The sequence below is a fragment of the Phoxinus phoxinus genome (genome assembly GCF_949152265.1).
Source record: "Phoxinus phoxinus genome assembly, chromosome: 23".
Classification (NCBI taxonomy): domain Eukaryota; kingdom Metazoa; phylum Chordata; class Actinopteri; order Cypriniformes; family Leuciscidae; genus Phoxinus; species Phoxinus phoxinus.
Window position 1 is genome coordinate 5,138,016 of NC_136898.1, and position 18,525 is coordinate 5,156,540.

General features: G+C 38.8%; 1 protein-coding gene across 3 annotated transcripts in view; it reads left to right on the forward strand.

The window, feature by feature from the left end:
* The first annotated feature begins 4,339 nt into the window (after positions 1 to 4,339).
* mctp1b (multiple C2 domains, transmembrane 1b) overlaps positions 4,340 to 18,525 on the forward strand; it is a 40,973-nt gene continuing 26,787 nt past the window's right edge. For 2 of the 3 annotated variants that reach the window (XM_079600118.1, XM_079600119.1), the window contains exons 1-5: positions 4,350 to 4,959; positions 13,900 to 14,014; positions 14,161 to 14,303; positions 15,362 to 15,441; positions 15,868 to 15,991. In XM_079600118.1, coding sequence (XP_079456244.1) covers positions 4,489 to 4,959; positions 13,900 to 14,014; positions 14,161 to 14,303; positions 15,362 to 15,441; positions 15,868 to 15,991 — 933 coding nt within the window. In that variant the 5' untranslated portion in view covers positions 4,350 to 4,488. Of the gene's footprint in view, positions 4,960 to 13,899; positions 14,015 to 14,160; positions 14,304 to 15,361; positions 15,442 to 15,867; positions 15,992 to 18,525 lie in introns of all 3 variants that reach the window. The other variant, XR_013796179.1, reaches the window with a different exon arrangement.

Consider the following 18,525-nt stretch of genomic DNA (forward strand, 5'->3'; position numbering starts at 1 on the left):
TCCGGTACGGGTTGTATCGTGAGAGTCGTGATCTAGCGTCAGCACAACACGCAAGTGCTCTCATGGACTGGAGAAGACGAAGCAGCTCTTGTGAACGCGCGTTGGAGATTGAAGGGGAAGTGAAGAAAAAGTTGAATATAGTTGATATTTTTGGCACACAAAAAGCATTCACGTCGCTTCAGAAAGTTACAGTTGAACCACTGGAGTAACATGGTCTACATCCATGATGTTTTTACTACCTTTCTGGGCCTTCGAAGTGTCAGTTGCTTAAGCTGTCAATAGAGGGACAGAAACCTCTCAGATTTAATTTAAAATATCTTCAATTGTGTTCAGAGGATGAACAGAAGTCTTAGGGGATTGGAACAACATGAAGGTGATTAATTAATGCCAGACGTTTTTTATTTTTGGGTGAACTATCCCTTTAACACTAGTGCAAATCCCTTTTCCAGAGTTTCACATTTGACAGTTGATTTGTTTTTAACTTGTGAACATACTACACACAAATAAAATAGGTGAATGAATTGGTAAAATCATTGTACATTTTTGTAAATGTGACAAAACTGTGTTGCACCTGATTTACCCCTTTCTTTTATGTAAATTCATTTGAAAATTAAGAAAAGGCAATAACACATACAAATGTTGGCACTTCCTCCACTGATATCTGATTTTCTGCTTCACATTGTTGGTCCACAGGAGGTCCGGAAGTTGATCCAGTTTGGGTCTGCTCTGGTGGTGGCTCCTATAAAATTGCATGGAAAAAAGGGATAAATACATGGTTTCATTTCTTGTAGCAAATATTAAGCTACAATCTGACATGCATTTTTCATATTGACATTTATTCTACAAATATTAGTGCTTGGATGCTATAGCTTAATTTGTAAATAGTGTAGTATTGTAATATATTCTACATGTACTTACGCAAAGCATGGTCAATTATAAAATTGTGAATTGAAGATGGCCTCCTTTGGGAATTTTTTTTTCCACAGGTTCAGTCCAAAAACTAACTAAATAAAAAATATTTTAAAAAAACTTGGTCTTTGGAAGTTCATGTTGAAAAAGGGGACATTTAAAACAACCGGTAGCGTATGGACACATAGTGGTTGCTGTCCCCTTCCTTGTATGACCTCACTATATGGAGAGGATGGTAATCATCAATGGAGTCAACATCAATGGAGTCAATGACAGTAGTGGGAATGACACAGCATGCAAAATAGTGTCTTTCAAATCCTACTGTGTCCCATTTCCTAACAATGAACTTGATGACAGACTCAAAAACCACAATCGCCTGAATTGTTCCAAACAGAGGTTCACCATCTGGAGAATGAGACATAAGGAGGGTCATTCCTGGACGATATTCTGTCCCTTTCCACTTCACCCAAGAGGGTATGTACACTTCAGTCAATGGAGATTGCTCAAATCTTTGGCAGACTTGATCAAATCCCTCAATGGATGCAAGTTGAGTAGTGCAACCAGGACCAAGTTCTTTGTGATGAGAAAATATGTGTTCAGACAAAAGATTGTAACACAGCAACATTTGATGCCTGAAGGCCATTGTTTTGCAAATGTTTCTGAAGTTGCATGTGACGTGGGCAAGCCTTTTAAAAAAACCATGCTTGGCCTCAAAGCGCATGGACCAGTAGTGCACCAGAGGGCCCAGTCTCCTTATGGCACCTGGATAATGCAGCATGAAATGATGTTTTGGCTTTAGGTGTCTATCAGGGAAGAGTTCTAGGAAAAGGCTGTGGTGCTCATCAATGAGATGTCTGAGAAATAATACTGCATCTTCTGTTAAGGCTGGAGAAAAAATGTATCCCATACAGGTCAACAAAAGCAGCAAGAGGTCCCAGTATTTGTTTCCCTCTGGAATGAGATCTCCTATCATCAAAGGAAGTAGCCTTAACAGGCACCACATTTGTGATGCTGTCTGCTTCATCGAACTGTCAGGTATTTTTAATTCTTGAGGTCGGATTGTGGATGGCTTGTTGGCACAGTCACAGAAGCCATAATCGTAACTTGTGATTCGGTAATTAACCTGATCTAAGGTTAATACCTTCTGTGAGATGAGAGAGCCTAATACCAATTTAATTGGCATTGGCATGACATCTGGTGCTACATTTTCTGTCACATGGAAGTATTTCAGGTTGTTCAAAATGCTCTCTCTTTTTAGGCCAGTTTCTGTTGGATTACTTTGCACCAGATCTGAAAGATGGCCATCCTTATTCCTAAGCAGTGAAGGATCTTCCATTGTTTGTGTTCGCAATAACGGTTTCTTCACATGGCACCAGCGACAAACACTGTTCCCAGAGAAGCTCTCTGTATAGCCAAGGATTGAATTTAGCCCCAAATTATCACCACAAATTTGGGCAACCCAAACCTTCAATGTGCCTTTGAAGTGAGTCGTGTCTACTTCCACACCATTTGTTTCCAAGTCATTGATATCATCAACAATTGACTTCAGGACAGCATCTATACCATACGTTTTGGCATCATCTGCCTTGTACACTGCCAAAAGAAAGTGAGAATCAAGACTTGAAAGACACTCTGGAGGAAGACATTTAAGAGTGAAATAGATGAATCCCAACTTGTGGATTGAGGTCTTGGAGCCTAGTGGATTAACCATTTCACAGTCGTCATTATACAACAGAAGAGGAACAGAGGGCTCAGTGGGGGAAACAGGACTTGTTTTCAACACAGTGGTGTCATCCAGACTGTTTGAGTCACTAAGCTTCCTTTTCCACTCCATTATCTTCTCCATCGTCCCTGGACTCTCAAGAATGATTTTCAGTAGTGGACGTAAAGGAATCCTTTGGAAAGTATCCTGCACTGCCACCTGTTTTACAGTTCCTGTCTGTGAGTCTCTTTGTTGGGTGTACGAGACACCAGGGAGAGGCTGCACCACTGGCTGAACTAGGTACCCAGTTTGAGCAAAGTATTTCATCTGCTTGTGTTCAGTATCCAAGCATTGAAAAGGTTTAGCTGCATTTGCAAATTGCTGATTTAGCTGTTCACTTTGGCCAATCCTTTGTAAGAAAGACATTGTCTGTCTTTGTAAAGCACTAACAATATCAAAGACCAGACTAGATGTTTGCTGAACTACACAGTTGACAGTAGATAGGGTCATAGATGATTTTGCCTTCAACTTCGATAGAAACAAGGCCACTCTATCTGTGATAGTGTTCTGCTCTAACTCATCCCACTCTATGTCATCAGCAGCATTATCTTCGGCAGCATTATCTTTCTCATCGAAAGGCTAACTGTGAGAAGTCAGAGGTCTGCTGTCAGACCTCAATGTCAATGTATCAGGCAAGTGTGTTGACTGACTGGATTCTTCTGTCTCAGCCTCTACATGGTGCTGGAGCAGATGTCGCTTAAAAGATCTGCTGTAATTAAATGTCCTGTGACACCCGGCTTGGCCACACTCAAAATAACTTGATGAACTATGTGCATTGTGCATTCTTCTTAGGTGAGAAAACAAAAAACGAACATGGGCCCCAACAGTTTTTTTGCACTTAAAGCAGATATATCCCATCTTAAATGTGGATTTCTTTACTCACAACAAGCAGCTCTCTCAGGTGCTTTTTAAATTTCAGACATAGGCCTATCTTTGGTATCATTGCTTCAAGTGATTTTTCATCAAGCAGCAGGAGGGTTTCTTCATCAATTTGTTCATCTGTAAAGAGAAAAAGAGACAAGAGAAGAATGTAAGAAAACTGACCTATTCAGAGCTCAATGGGTTTTAATGAACATAAAGAAGTGCATTTGAATTTTACTTAAAGTTTACCTTTAAAGATTGGTATCAAGACATCCAAGTTCCATTCTTTCAGCTTCTCCTGTACAAAATGATCCATTATTATTCTGCAACCTGTCAGTGGGAAAATTGGCAGAGGCTATGAGTTTCAAGTAGTCATCACGTTTCTTAAAACGTTTAAAATGAGACAAAATGGTCTGTATATCAAACAGATGAGAATATGAGAAATTCTAAAACACTTAGCCTAACTTTTGAGCACATACTTTTTTTTAAATCAATGACTGACAAAAAGACAACTTTGCACTTGGGATACACCAATAAGATATATATATTTTTTTTTTGGCCGATACAGATATTTTCCATTTGCTCACTTATTGTAACTTTTGTCATTAAAACATAACTGTTTTGAACATGTAAATAAAAGCTCGGCGGGTAGGAACACCGCATGCATGAGACATAACTATGAAGTATGGATAAATGCAACTTTAAAAAAAAAATACTGGGCGTGGATGAGGGCTATAGGCTGGGGGACTGCCTTGTTTTATAAAACATAAAGGTTTCCAGATGTGGTGTCGAGGAACTTGCCTCTCCAGTCCATCACTCTACTTCCGCATCACACATGTTCCGCTCAACATGTCCATGCTGAGCACAACACTGAAGTAAATGCCATTTGCATTGGTTTGCATGTTTTTAACATTAACATCTGACTGGAACACAGCAACAGACTGCAGAGAGATCATATGGAAGGGAAACTGGACATGGATGATGTTTCTCCATCCCATCTGCAACAGCAGCGGGGCTTGTGGAAATCCTTCCACGGCAAAGCCAAACTCACCGGCAGCCCCAAACTGGGCAAAAAGGACAGAAAGCAAGAAAGTGGGTTTTGGATATTTAAAAAGAAACGACCAAATGGTTTGGACCGAGCGATGTCTTCGTCACAACCCAATCTGCCCAGCGCAGCGACCGCTCTGGATGACGGTGGCGACAGCGGGAGGACGCGCTGCGGCATGCGGGAGCAGAGTGTCGGTGAGGCGGCAGCAGCAGCAGCGTCGCTCGGTGCGGAGATCCAGATGCTGAAAACAACCGTCAGCTCCAAACCGTCTCTCTCCAAATTGGTGCAGTCTCAACAAAAAACTGCTCCGCAAGGGTCCACCACATGCATTGATGATGCTGTTATGGATGGTAATGAAGAACAGGTCAAAAAAAGTGTGGTAAGATGTTTCAGTTTTTTTTTTTTTTTTTTTTTTTTTGTCATTGCACTGCAGTAATAAGTGGATGCAGTTTTTCGTTTTTTTTTCTCTCGGATCCTATACAACTTGACAGCTAGTTTGTCTACATTACATTCAGATGTTTTAGAAATCACTCCGTTTTTTTGAGTGAGTATTTAAAAGTGGAACAGATTTTTGGTAAATGTATGGATAACCGAGCCCTCCGGGATTTGTGGTGCCGCAGCCGACAGCCCTCCTAAATGTAAATGTATTCAAATCCTATTTAATGTAATTTCTATTTGACAGTGATCGACTACTTTTAAGGTCATCAGTAAAAGTGAAACAATGAATTTAGGCCTTTTGAAAATATGTTTGCTGCAATTGAAATACAATATGCATTTCCATATAGCCTACAGAAAGCGATAAATTACTGTCAGGTTTCTGTTGGAAAAACAACGTCATATTAGTTTAAGCTAGTTTTTGTAACCTGGTGGCTGATTTGTGTCAGGTTCAAGGTGATCTGCGGCTGTCACTCCTGACCAACCTGATCAAGGTGTGCAGGTTAATCTCGACCACCTCAGCTTGACCGTCACGGTTCAGCTTGACACCATGTAAAACCAGGGTAACACATAGGCTGAAATCAGTTAGATGTTGAAGCTTGATCACATCCACCAGGATGATGTCAGAGATACATTTTCAGATTGGATTTAAAGGGCAATTGACTATTAAGCTTATTTGCTTCACCTTACCCGATGTCCCACTTTTGCTGAATCCAACTACCAACTTTGAATACAATCAAGCAAAAACAGAATGATTTTGACACTAGCACTTCATTCTTTTTTACATTGCAAGTCCAAATCTGGTGTAAATTCAGAACTCCTGGAATGCTCAGTAGACAATCACTTTGTTGCATGCATGCTTGTGTGTATCCTTGCCCTTTGCACACTGTGGTAAGGATCTCTCACGGGAGCGACAGTGAGGGCCGAGAGAGGACCAGGCCTGGACATTTATGTTATGTTTTTTAGGTTAAAGGGATAGTTCACCCAAAAATGAAAATTCTGTCAGTAATTCCTCACCCTCATGTTGTTCCAACCCCGTAAGACTTTCGTTCATCTTCGGAACACAAATTAAGATATTTTTGATGAAATCTGAGAGCTGTCTCACTCCTCCATAGGCTTCTTAAGGGATTGAAACTTGCCGGCCCAGAAAGTTATTAAAGATATCGTTAAAATAGTCCAAGTGAATACAGTGGCTCAACCATATGTTTATCAAGCCATGAGAATACTTTTTGCGCGCAAAAAACAAACAAAACTAACGACTTTATTCCACTATTCATTATATGCGCAACTGGGTGAACTATCCCTCTAATGTGTGTGCGGCAGTCGTCCGTAAGGGGCTGCCAGTATACTTTCGTTTTGCGTTTATTTATTTTGGAATCGCAGTTGTTGAACTTTCACCGGTTCCGGCCTCTTTCTTCCCTTATCAACATACCTTGTTGTTACACATTTTTAACTTTTGATGTTATGCACACCTGAATCACGTGTTTCTGTGCATGTCCATTTTGACATCTGTACTATGCAAAGTGACGTGTTTTGCATAGTCAAACTCATTTCAGATTCGCATCCACACAAGAACGAACTTGTAATTCTTCAGGAGTACTAGTCTGCATTTTTCCCAAACCCCCCCCAAAAAACACGTGCTACCTGTACTGCTATACTAGCTGGGACTAGTCACAGCACTTGCATTTTGTTGCACTATTGTTGGATTGATTGCTTCTATCGTTCTCCTCATTTGTAAGTTGCTTTGGATAAAAGCGTCTGCTAAATGATTAAATGTAAATAATGATTTTCTTTAAAACATGTGAGTTTTTTTCTACAAACTCTTATTTTCAGTGGTGTTGGCTCTGACTGTATAGTTAGTTGCCTGAGGGTGTTTGCCAAGCTGGTTTGAAAGAAGAGGAACTTGCCTAAAAGTAAAGACACATTAACACAGGCTTGAAGCCAAACAGTGATGTTCAGTAGGGTTATCGACTCTCTCCATCTGCAGAAGTGAATTACATTGGTTATTTTCTTTTTATTGGTGGTCTAATGTGCATCATATTTTAGGATCAGCAAATACAGATTAAAGATCAATTGTAGTTTTGTTTCTCTCTGCTAGACATAATTGAAAACAGCGGAGAGTTTGCTTAAATGGATAGGTCACCCAAAAATGAGAATTAGCTCAAACTCAGGTCGTTCCAAACTTAGTGCTTTCTCTGTTCTGCAGGACGTGTTCTTCAGAATATATGGTTTGTGTACCTTAGAAGAAAGAAAGTCGGTTCTAGACAAAGTAAATTTGCAACTAACTATCATTAGAGTATTAGTAGATTGTTAGGGTTAGTAGAATAAGTTGTAATGTACTTACAAAGATGCTTGTTCAGTATAGAATGTCCAACGCATTCTCATCCTAGGGCGTCATATACTGACACTTGTGACAAAACGTCTACATCCAACGCACATGGCACCCTTTAGCATCAATATGACACGCACAGTTATGGTTGGGTTTAGGTCTGGGGTAGTGTTAGGGTTAGACCGCTAGGAGGTGGCCCAAATGGTGGCCCATTTTTATCTGCGTCTCATATTGACGCTAAAGGGTGCCATGTGCGTTGGATGTAGACGTTTTGTCAAAGCGTCAGTATATGACGCCTTGGGATGAGATCGGGCTGGAATGTCTGTTGGCGAATCATCCGGTAGACCAAAACGCATCTTAATACCAGGTGTAAACAGGGCCCTAGTTGACATGTAGTTGTAAAGTTACTTATACAGTAAGTAGATTGTCTGAAGTGGACTATCGCAAAAGTGTTACAAGAAAGTCATATCGGTTTGGAATGACATGAAGGTGTGTAAATGATGACAGAATTTTCATTTTTGGGAGATCTATCCCTTTAAATATTTACATGATTGAAAAATCCTGTCCTGAGCTATAAACAAGAAACCTCTGAGCTATAAAGTTTGGCTAGTATTGAAGTCTGGTATTCTTTTCTGCATGTCTGTCCCAATCCATTACATCACTGGCTTAACAGCCACCAACAGTGCAGCTGAGATCAGAGTCAAACAACTGAAAAAACTGAGTTCCTCTGGACCTTACAGGCACTCTCTTTACTCCATAACATGTCTGGACTCGACAAACAATCTTGGTATGGAGCTGCCTGAGCTTTCTTTGTGGTTAGATTTCTGAGGAAGGGTTCTAGGAGTTTTTTTTTTTTAAAGGAATCTGTTTCGTATTAGTGACTCAAAATCTGGCAACTGAGACTAGCAACTCCTTTACAATTCCCGTCACTCATAGGACTGGATTTTAGCATGTTGACACTCTAAGTTTAATTAACTGTAAATTCATGGTATGTGGGAGTTGCAGTTATGCTAAGCTGCAAGGTTTCTACAGTCATGGAAAGCATGGTTATAGGAAATTACCTTGAAAAAAACATGAAGAAAATCGGAATCTGAATTTAATTAACTGAATATATATATATATATATATATATATATATATATATATATATATATATATATATATATATATTCTTTTTATTTTTCCCTATATATTATTTTTCCTTAGTTTTTAAGATATTATTTTTATTTTTATATATATATATATTTTACAATCGTTTGTCCAAAATAATTTGAGCAATTTCTACGAATTCAAACCAATTTCGAACTATATAATATTGTCCTTACTTTTTAAGATATTAATCTGATACAGTTGTTACACCACTTTAAGGGTAGTATGAGTCAGTGGGTTGGTTGTGTTGTATCATAGCCACAACTTTTTATAAACAGTTAACGTTCACTAACATGATAGTGCTGGACTGCTCAGGGCCTAAATGCTACATATCAGACATGCATGGAAACAACAAAAAACTGATCACGTTTCTTGTCTTAAAACCCCTAATTCAAGTGCATTTTGCACACATCTTCTGAGGCCTCTATAATGGACCCAGACTTTCCATGTTTAAAGGCTGTTTTTCAAACAGGAAGTGGCTCTGTAATTTTTACCACCACATTGCCAACCGCTTCATCTTCCTGTTAAACCCATTGCCGTGCTATTCAAGTTCAATCACCATGACTACAGAGGTTTCTAGTATCCAACTGTATCCGTATCCCATTGCACTGATGCAGATTTGCATAATGGACGGACGCTATCGCTAATTTTGAACGATTTCTGGTTGCTTTGTTGCTCCAAATCGTTTGAGTACAAAAAGACAGTTTTGTTGTGTCTTGATTATCTCTAATGAAAATAACTTGGGCTGTCAGCTCACACTGTTTCTACTTTATGGAGAAAGAGGGATCTTATTATGAAACTTAGATTCATAGGCACAATCAACATGAGCTTGTACAAACCTCAAAGACGATTTTCAGTGCAGCGGTTGATGTGTTTTATTGGCTGGCACCATTTTTCATTTCAGTGTCTTTCTCCTAGGAGATCTGCTCTTGTAATTACCTCACAGCGGAGATGTGTCTTTTCTTACAGAGATACTCAGTACAAAACCGAGGAAGGTCAATTTATCTTAGACAGATCTTATTGGGGAGGGATGGAACTAGGGCTGAACGATTACTCGAAATACAACTAAAATCCTGACATGGCTTAGTGTAATTATCGAATCGTAAAGGCTGCAATTTTCTTTAAATAAATACATGCGCTGCGTTTTTCAGAGCGAAGCGTGGCACTGTGTTCTTTCACACTCAAGCAGTTCCTGACCTGGTGTATTAGTGTTCTAGAGCAGCTTTCCATCTCTACATGCGCTCTGAGTTTGGCTCACTTATAGCATGCATCTGGGAACGCAACATGCACCAACCATCTTCACAAACTTGTAATGACTGAGAAGCGCTTATTAACCAACTGTTGTCAACAAAAGAAAAGCTTTAGGGCCAGATTTACTAAACAGGGCAAATTGAAGAACACATTATTTCCATAATGACCAACAAAAACGATCAATTATTATCTGGTCTTAAACCAGAATTAGCATCTGGTTTAAGACATGCTTTTTCTGGGCGATAAATAATGGCGCAAATGGCAGTAAATTGATGTTGTGGAAAATTTATATTTTTACCTTTTGTATAGCTAACTTTCTTAGACATTGTAGTAAGCATTTGTTTCTCTTCAGGGTATGTATGTATGTTTCTGCGAAGCTCACACTCTGCAGAACAAATGGTTCAGTAGCTGCTGGGATAACAATTAACATTTCTTGAGCACGGGAAACCTTTCAGGCAGGGAAAGACAGGGGTTATTCATCTGGCCATAAGTATTTGATCTCACAGATGTAAAGACAGTAAAGCCCTAGGAGGGGGGGAAATAGAATGACAATTGTATTTCTAAAAGCCAGCTAGATCTGGTTTACTGGTGTGAGCGGAAAAATACAGGAGAAGAGACTTTGTAAGAGAGGGGGTATAAAAGACTACCTGTTTTCTGTGTGATTAGGTCTGTTCCTATCACAGCTGCTGTGGTATATGTTTTTGTGAACAAACCTCTTTCAAAAGAATAAAACATCTTTTGAAATACAATTTGAATCTTTGTCTCTTATCTGTGATGCGGTTTTGATAATTATTGTTTTACCACAACAATTGACAAGCGCAAACATTCGTAAAGAATCTTGCATGATTCATTTAAAAACTCTCCTCCCATTCATTTTGCGTCTGAAATGGAAACTCCTACAATAAGGTCAGCCGCAAAAATAATGCTAATTTTTCACTGCACGTCTTTAGTAAATCCTGACAAAATTTTTTTTACAACTGGTGCAAGTTGTTAGTAAATCTGGCCTTTAATGTCTACGTGCGGTTCAAAATATATTTTTTTTATCTGAAAAATTGCAATAAGATTATTTTTACCCAAATCATGCATCAATATAATTCGATTTTCGGGTGTGAGTTTGGCACAGGACTGTTTGACTGACCAATCAGCAGATAAGGAGACACAACCTGTCATTCATTATATTTGGAATTCTGTTTGGTGATGCCAGTAGAGCAGAAATATTATTGAGATGTCATCCCAGATATTGTTGCCTTTTGAAATGCAGGAAGATAAATATTGGATTTCTAAATGTACATTAGCCATCAGAACATCCTTAACGTCACAAACATGGTACCAGGATGTTGTTAGGGGAATTCCCATCTAATAAAAATATTCTATATCCTTATTTTTGACAATCCTGTTACTTAACAGGATGTTAAATACGCCCTAAAGGCCAGCAATGCGAATCACCTGCTTTCAGCTGACACTGCAAACACATTTAGTGTGTGACCAAAATGTGTTTTTGACCTCATCTCTTGCTCAAGGGCAAAAAGGGAAGTGGAAGTTTTCACTGTGTAGCGCTTGTCAAATAGTGCCTGTGTGTTTATGTGACATAATTAGTGGTGCTTGCCACATAACTGCACCATTTGTTTAACATACATGAATTTAGCCTCAAATTATTGAGTAAGAGGAAGAGGCTTGTTGGGAAGAGGTGTGCTAATACTTTTCTAAATAATCAGACCTGCAGTTTTTACTTGATGACTTATTGAAGGGCGATCTGACCCAATGTCTATAGATCAGAATATCACAGAGACTTGTAGGTGGACACTTTTGACCTGGGCCAGTAAACAACTACCCTAGCAACACCTTAGGAACCACAAAAAACATCAAAGTAACACCTTAGCAATCACGGTGAACGTGATTTCACCAAGTACCACATTCCTGGATCAACATATTTGTTGATCTTGGAACAACTTTCCAATCAACCAATCAGATTTGAGGGACAAGTTTACAGTTTATGTCATTAGGGTTAGAACCAGGGTGAGGTGCTTCAACATTAGTGTTATTCACCTATTATTTCCCTCTGATTTTAGGGAAAAGTTATGGGTAGGGTTAGGGATAGGGTAAGGACAAAATTTTGGGACAGGAATATTATTCCAGGATCAACAAAATATGTTGATCCAGGAACATGTCTTACTTGGCAAAATCACGGTGACTTGGCAACCACATAGAACCCATCCAGAACACTAGTTTTTTAAATTTAAATATTAAGACATTTATTTATTAAAAAAAAAAAAACACTTTTTCCACAGATCCCCTAGCATACCCAAAACCTTTGCTAAATTTTACAGTTTAATTTTTTCTACTTATAATGGTCAATGCTTACATTTAAAAAACAACACTGTTTTCCATGGCTTCTTTAAATGACTTTGGTTTTCAAGTTGGTGTCTTCAAGGACACACTGATAATAGTTTATGAATCCACAACTTTACAGACCAAATATAGGCTTATAGGCTATATATATATATATATATATATATATATATATATATATATATATATAATATCCCCAATTATAGTCTACTACACCACTGAAAACAACACATGACTTATTCTGAAGTTAACATCACACACACAGTGCTTCACTTCCTTCACAAATATTAGCCACTGACAGCAAACAGCTATAAGGGTGTGCTCACACTTGTAGGTCGTTTGCTTTGTTCGTTTGGTCCGACCATTTTACTCTAGTCCACTTAGCTTTCACATTGGCATTTTAACACCGAACCTAAAAATACCAAACCTAAAGGAATAGGGATATGTTCACAACCTGATTGGTCAGCTTTTATTACATTTTCGCGACTGAACTTACCGAACATCCAAAACAATGCTGTGTTCTGGGCTAAATGGGCTCGTTGTATGTGCGTAGCCTACATATGATGGTATTTTGACCAGCTGAGAACTCGTGAAAAGCTTATAAAATGTGAAAAGGAGTCAAAACAGCAGCAGGAATTCCTCCGTCACACACAAACCAAGATCTGCTGCAAGGAGAAGTGGTTTTGATGCCTGTACCAAACTGGGTTGGTCAACATCGCGACTATGACAAGAAAAAAACAATATGTGTCAGCATTCTGTTCTTTTTAGGGTCTCATCTTCCTGTTTTGGGTTTGTTTACATGTCTATGGACCGTGTTACATTCATATTTAATTCGAACCGCACCAGAATTCATTTGGAAGCAGATTGAGACCCATCTTTTCAGCGTCTCGGTCCGCTTGTTTGGTGGCACCAGGGTTCAGATGGCAGCGTTCACACATGTTCAAATGAACCGCACTAACTAAGCAATCGCACCAGGGTTCGTTTTAATCCAACTAAACATGCCAAGTGTGAACTCACCCTTACACCACATTGTGACTCTCACATTTTAGTTTAATAGTATTTTAATCTGTTTTAGAACTGAGACAGGATGAGCCCATCTGACTGATATAAAGTGACCAACCACAACTAATAAGATTCTACAGATAATACAGCTAAAAATGAGAGCTGACTTTCAGAAAAGTATGAAATCTGTGAAATCCCCCAATCATACTCCAAGTAACTGTATTATAACCATTGAATGTGTTCTGACTAGCTGTGATCCTGCCACATTGCACAATATTTTTTGCTTTCATTGTGGACAGGTAATTTCCCGGTTGATGCAAACATGTCATGTTGCAACATGCCTTCACATAAGACTGCTTCAATAGTTCTAAATAAGAGCCAAAAATATGATGATGTGTTGAAAAGAGTAAATTAATGCAGAGTGCCATTCTAATATAAAACCGTTAGAACAGAATATAAAGCATTTTATTTGGTCTGTATAATAAGACGAGCTCAATGTTATGTTCTCAGTGGTTTTATAGTACAAGTTTATCTGTTTTTAGCATTTTGCAACATCCGGTCAAAATTGCAAAATTAATTTAGGATTAATTTTAATCCTAAATTGCCTGCCCAGGTGTAAGTTATATTGGAGATTATGTAACATTGTGATTTAACAACAGAGTTCTCCCCTATAATCACGTTGGAGTTAGTAAAACTCTCACATGCTATAAGGTTTGGCATTAATGGTGTTGAACAGGACACACTGTGTTTGTGGATGTCATATCTGTGCACTTAAGTTTGTGGGACAATGTCTGTTTTCTTCAGGGCATTAATGCAGCTGGTAACGGTGGCATACAGACTTTACTGCCTTTTTCAGCAATGTACCAGTTGGACATTGTGCTGAAAAGAGGAAACAACCTTGCCATTCGAGACAGAGGCGGTAAGACCTGCACCTTTTATGCTTATGTTGTTATGTTACTGTAAATATGTGGAAATGTGTTTTATTTTGTATTTATATGCTATTTAAAGCTAATGTTAAAATAGCTGTATAATCAGTAGTTGCAATCAAAACTTTATATGTTTCAGGAACGAGTGACCCGTATGTGAAGTTCAAAATAGCTGGTAAAGAAGTTTTCCGCAGTAAAATCATACACAAGAACCTTAACCCGGTTTGGGACGAGCGTGTTTGCCTGATAGTGGACAATTTACAGGAGCCTCTATATATTAAGGTAAAAAAATACAGCTTTTATTGCTAAATGCTGATGGATCAGCCATTATGTTGATTTTTTTTTGGATGCTTGTTTCCAGCATAGTGTAGTTCAAAAACTGAATGAATAACTCTTATGAGCCGGTTCATTTTAATGAATTAAAAACATACTGCTTGAATAGTGTTTTCCGAAACCTGAATTAATGACTCTCATGAGGCGATTCCTTTTAATGAATCAAATAACTACTGAGTGAATGACTCTGAGATGGTTCGTTTTAGTGAATCAAAAACATACCGTGTGACTGGTGTAGTCTGATTCCCAAATCAATGACTCAAAAAAATAACTCATGAGCTGGTTCTTTTTAGCGAAACAAAAACATTACTGCATAAACAATATAGAGCACTTCCAATACAAAAGTACTTATTTTTAAAGTCCATATGTAGACAATATTTATATTCCTTAAAACTCTTTGATCACCAAAATAGCATATTTAAATGTTTTTTCCTTGAATTTTTTTTCATGCCTTAAAATAGCTTGAATGTAATTCTACACCCTTGCCTCGGCTCTATGAATATGCAAATGAGCCCCGCCTCCTCTCACCGCAGTTCAGAGCTTCACTCGTTGACGATCACACGTTGATCTGATTGGTTACAAGGTAGTTTGTGACGTCAGAAACACCAGGATTTCAAACTGCGTTTTTGAGACTGTCTTTGGTTCACTGCATTTTAAGGAGAAAATACTCAGCAATGGTGTTGACTTATGAATTTGCACATGGTTTGTCTTAAAGCATATTAAAAACACCACATAGACATATAAACAACATTAATAGATTGATTTTCACCACAAGGGGACTTTAATTGATTGAAAACCGTTATCATTCAGTCAAAGGAGTTAATCTGACTTGCTTATTGAACGACAAGTTATAAATTGGATTGCATTTATGCTGAAAACTCGGTGTTAACATATTTTGGAATAATTACATTAATGTCTGATTTTCTATGTGTTCAATTGAAATCTAGAATGATCTCTGATACTGTATTTCTTCCTTTAAGAATTTCCCCTTCTGTAATCTATTTTAGGTGTTTGACTATGATTTTGGCCTTCAAGATGATTTCATGGGCTCAGCTTACCTGTATCTTGAGTCTCTGGAGCACTTGAGGTATCATGTCTTCATTATTACTGAAATGATATAAGAATTCAAGTTTTTGTGTCAAATGAATACATTTTAAATTAGCATTAAAACAGTGTTCAAATGTATTAGTTAACCATCCAGAGGAGTTTTATGAAATTAATGGTGACAAGGTTATTTTTTGCTATTTTTGAGTTTATAATGACATCTTATTCTGTGGATGCAGCATTACACAAATGCGAAGTTACCGATGCCATTGTGACAAGCATACTTATGTTGTCACTTGTCACCCATTATTATTTTACTACATGACTGAAAGTGTCCAAAATTTTTAATAAAATTGGCTGGTCATAGCTACTACGTGATTGTAAACAGATTTATCAAAAGTTCTATGCTTTTCTTTAGGTGTTAGACTACTTATAATGGTTGTCATAACAAGCCCTGTTTTTGTCACAGACCTCTTGATGTCCGGTTGGACCTTCAAGATCCTCACTGCCCTGAACAGGACCTGGGCTCTCTGGAGCTGGCGGTCACTCTGTTCCCAAGAAGCACAGCGGACAGAGAGGTCCTCAGACAGGCGGTGAGACTCATTTGGCAGATTAATGTTGTTTTATACTTGTTAAAGTTGGGAAAGAGGAAATCTGCCAGCAAACTCTCAACATCCAAAAAGACTTCATTCTGACACATTTACAAACCTCACATTTGTTTCACACTTTTCTCTTGAGACTGTAGAAACTATTTCTAGCTGTCAGGAATTAAAAGAAAAAAAGAAAAGAGTTTTGATTTCAATTTTAGAACCTTCCAAAGATTATGAAAATATTGTGTCAAATTCCTTTCTTTTCCTTTTCTGTGTCCTTTCCTTTCGCCACTTCTTAAAGTGCCATTATTATGCTTTTTCAGATATCATCTTTCATGATGTAGGTGAATTTACATGAATACAGATATGATGAATGAAGACCCGGAGTCAGAATTATAATAAATTGAAGAAACGTTTACTGAAGAATAGTTTGCAGTTTCATCAGCAGAAGTCAGCTTCAATACTCACAAGGAGTTCGTAGAATCGATTTTCTGCACTTCCAAAGGATGAGGACTTATGCTGGAATTGATACAGTCAAACCGACGCCATCGTTACTGTTCGTATCACTGTGTATCAAGGGCTGAGGAAGATCTGGAGCTAAAATTCATTTCCAACACGTGCTGTAAGCAGTAGACCAATCACAACAGACTGGGCCATCTGACCAATCCGAGCAGAGTAGACCAATCACAAGAGACTGGGCCATCTGACCAATCAGAGCAGAGTAGACCAATCACAACAGACTGGGCCATCTGACCAATCAGAGCAGAGTAGACCAATCACAACAGACTGGGCCATCTGACCAATCAGAGCAGAGTAGACCAATCACAACAGACTGGGCCATCTGACCAATCAGGGCAGAGTAGACCAATCACAACAGACTGGGCCGTCTGACCAATCAGAGCAGAGTAAACCAATCACAACAGACTAGGCCGTCTGACCAATCAGAGCAGAGTAGACCAATCACAACAGACTGCGCCATCTGACCAATCAGAGCAGAGTAGACCAATCACAACAGACTGAGCCGACCAATCAGAGCAGAGTAGACCAATCACAACAGACTGGGCTATCTGACCAATCAGAGCAGAGTAGACCAATCACAACAGACTGGGCCGTCTGACCAATCAGAGCAGAGTAGACAAATCACAACAGACTGAGCCGACCAATCAGAGCAGAGTAGACCAATCAGAGCAGAGTAGACCAATCACAACAGACTGGGCCATCTGACCAATCAGAGCAGAGTAGACCAATCACAACAGACTGGGCCATCTGACCAATCAGAGCAGAGTAGACCAATCACAACAGACTGAGCCGACCAATCAGAGCAGAGTAGACCAATCACAACAGACTGGGCTATCTGACCAATCAGAGCAGAGTAGACCAATCACAACAGACTGGGCCGTCTGACCAATCAGAGCAGAGTAGACAAATCACAACAGACTGAGCCGACCAATCAGAGCAGAGTAGACCAATCAGAGCAGAGTAGACAAATCACAACAGACTGAGCCGACCAATCAGAGCAGAGTAGCTCTCGGAAAGAATCAAGATAGACTGAATCTTCGAACAATCTGTTTTCAGACTCATTGAGAATTGAGGTGATGTGCAATGTATATCATGAGAAAACTAAAGTGTTTTTTGAGCTTGGATGCATGTAAATCTACTGCAGGAGACTCCAAAACAAAATGAGGAACCTTTAAAATAGCATAATGGGGCACTTTAAACGCCCACACATATAACGTCCAAATCAATCAAATCATGTAACGTGTCTTGATTGGCAGTCTACTGCGGGACAAATGATATTACAAACTTAGTGCCGGTCACGTTGGGTAATATCATTGCGCTGCTGGTACGGCAGCAGTTCCTTGATTATTACGCAGGAATGAGAGTATAGTTTCTAGTCATATTGGCCAAGAAAATCGCAACTTTTCATTTTCTGTCGGTCTTAGTACACGATATAACTACAGAAGAGTCAAGTTTTAAATAGGAAAAATATCTCAACTCTTTGGTCGTTTTTTTGAGAGAGATGCTAACGGTCTAATCAGATTCAATGATCTATGCTAAGCTATGCTAAAAGTGCTACCGCCAGACGGAGATCGGCTGAATGGATTCGAAAACGGTAAAACGGTAAAACTGTTTAACTCTAGGGGAGTTGGAAAATGAGCCAATTCCCTGAAAAAGTGGAATGTTCCTTTAAAGACCAGAATGTGAAACAGTATAGATTATACATTTCAAATAATAGTGTACTACATTCTACTATGCTGCTTTTAATTCTCTGTGCATAATTCAGTTATCCAATAAAAATCCATTTTATGTAAAAAGTCACTGCAAGATCAAGACAAGCTGCTAGCATTGTAGAACACAGCACCACAAAACTGCATAATTATTCAAGTAGTATGGTGTGCTAGTCCAAAATGACTCTAATGTGCTCTTTGAGAGGTACAGTACTGGGATGAAGAGATGTTGTGCTGTCTGCATAATGCATGAAATGACTTTAAATTAGACATTAGAAACCTTCTGTACTGGGCGTGCGGGTGGAGAAC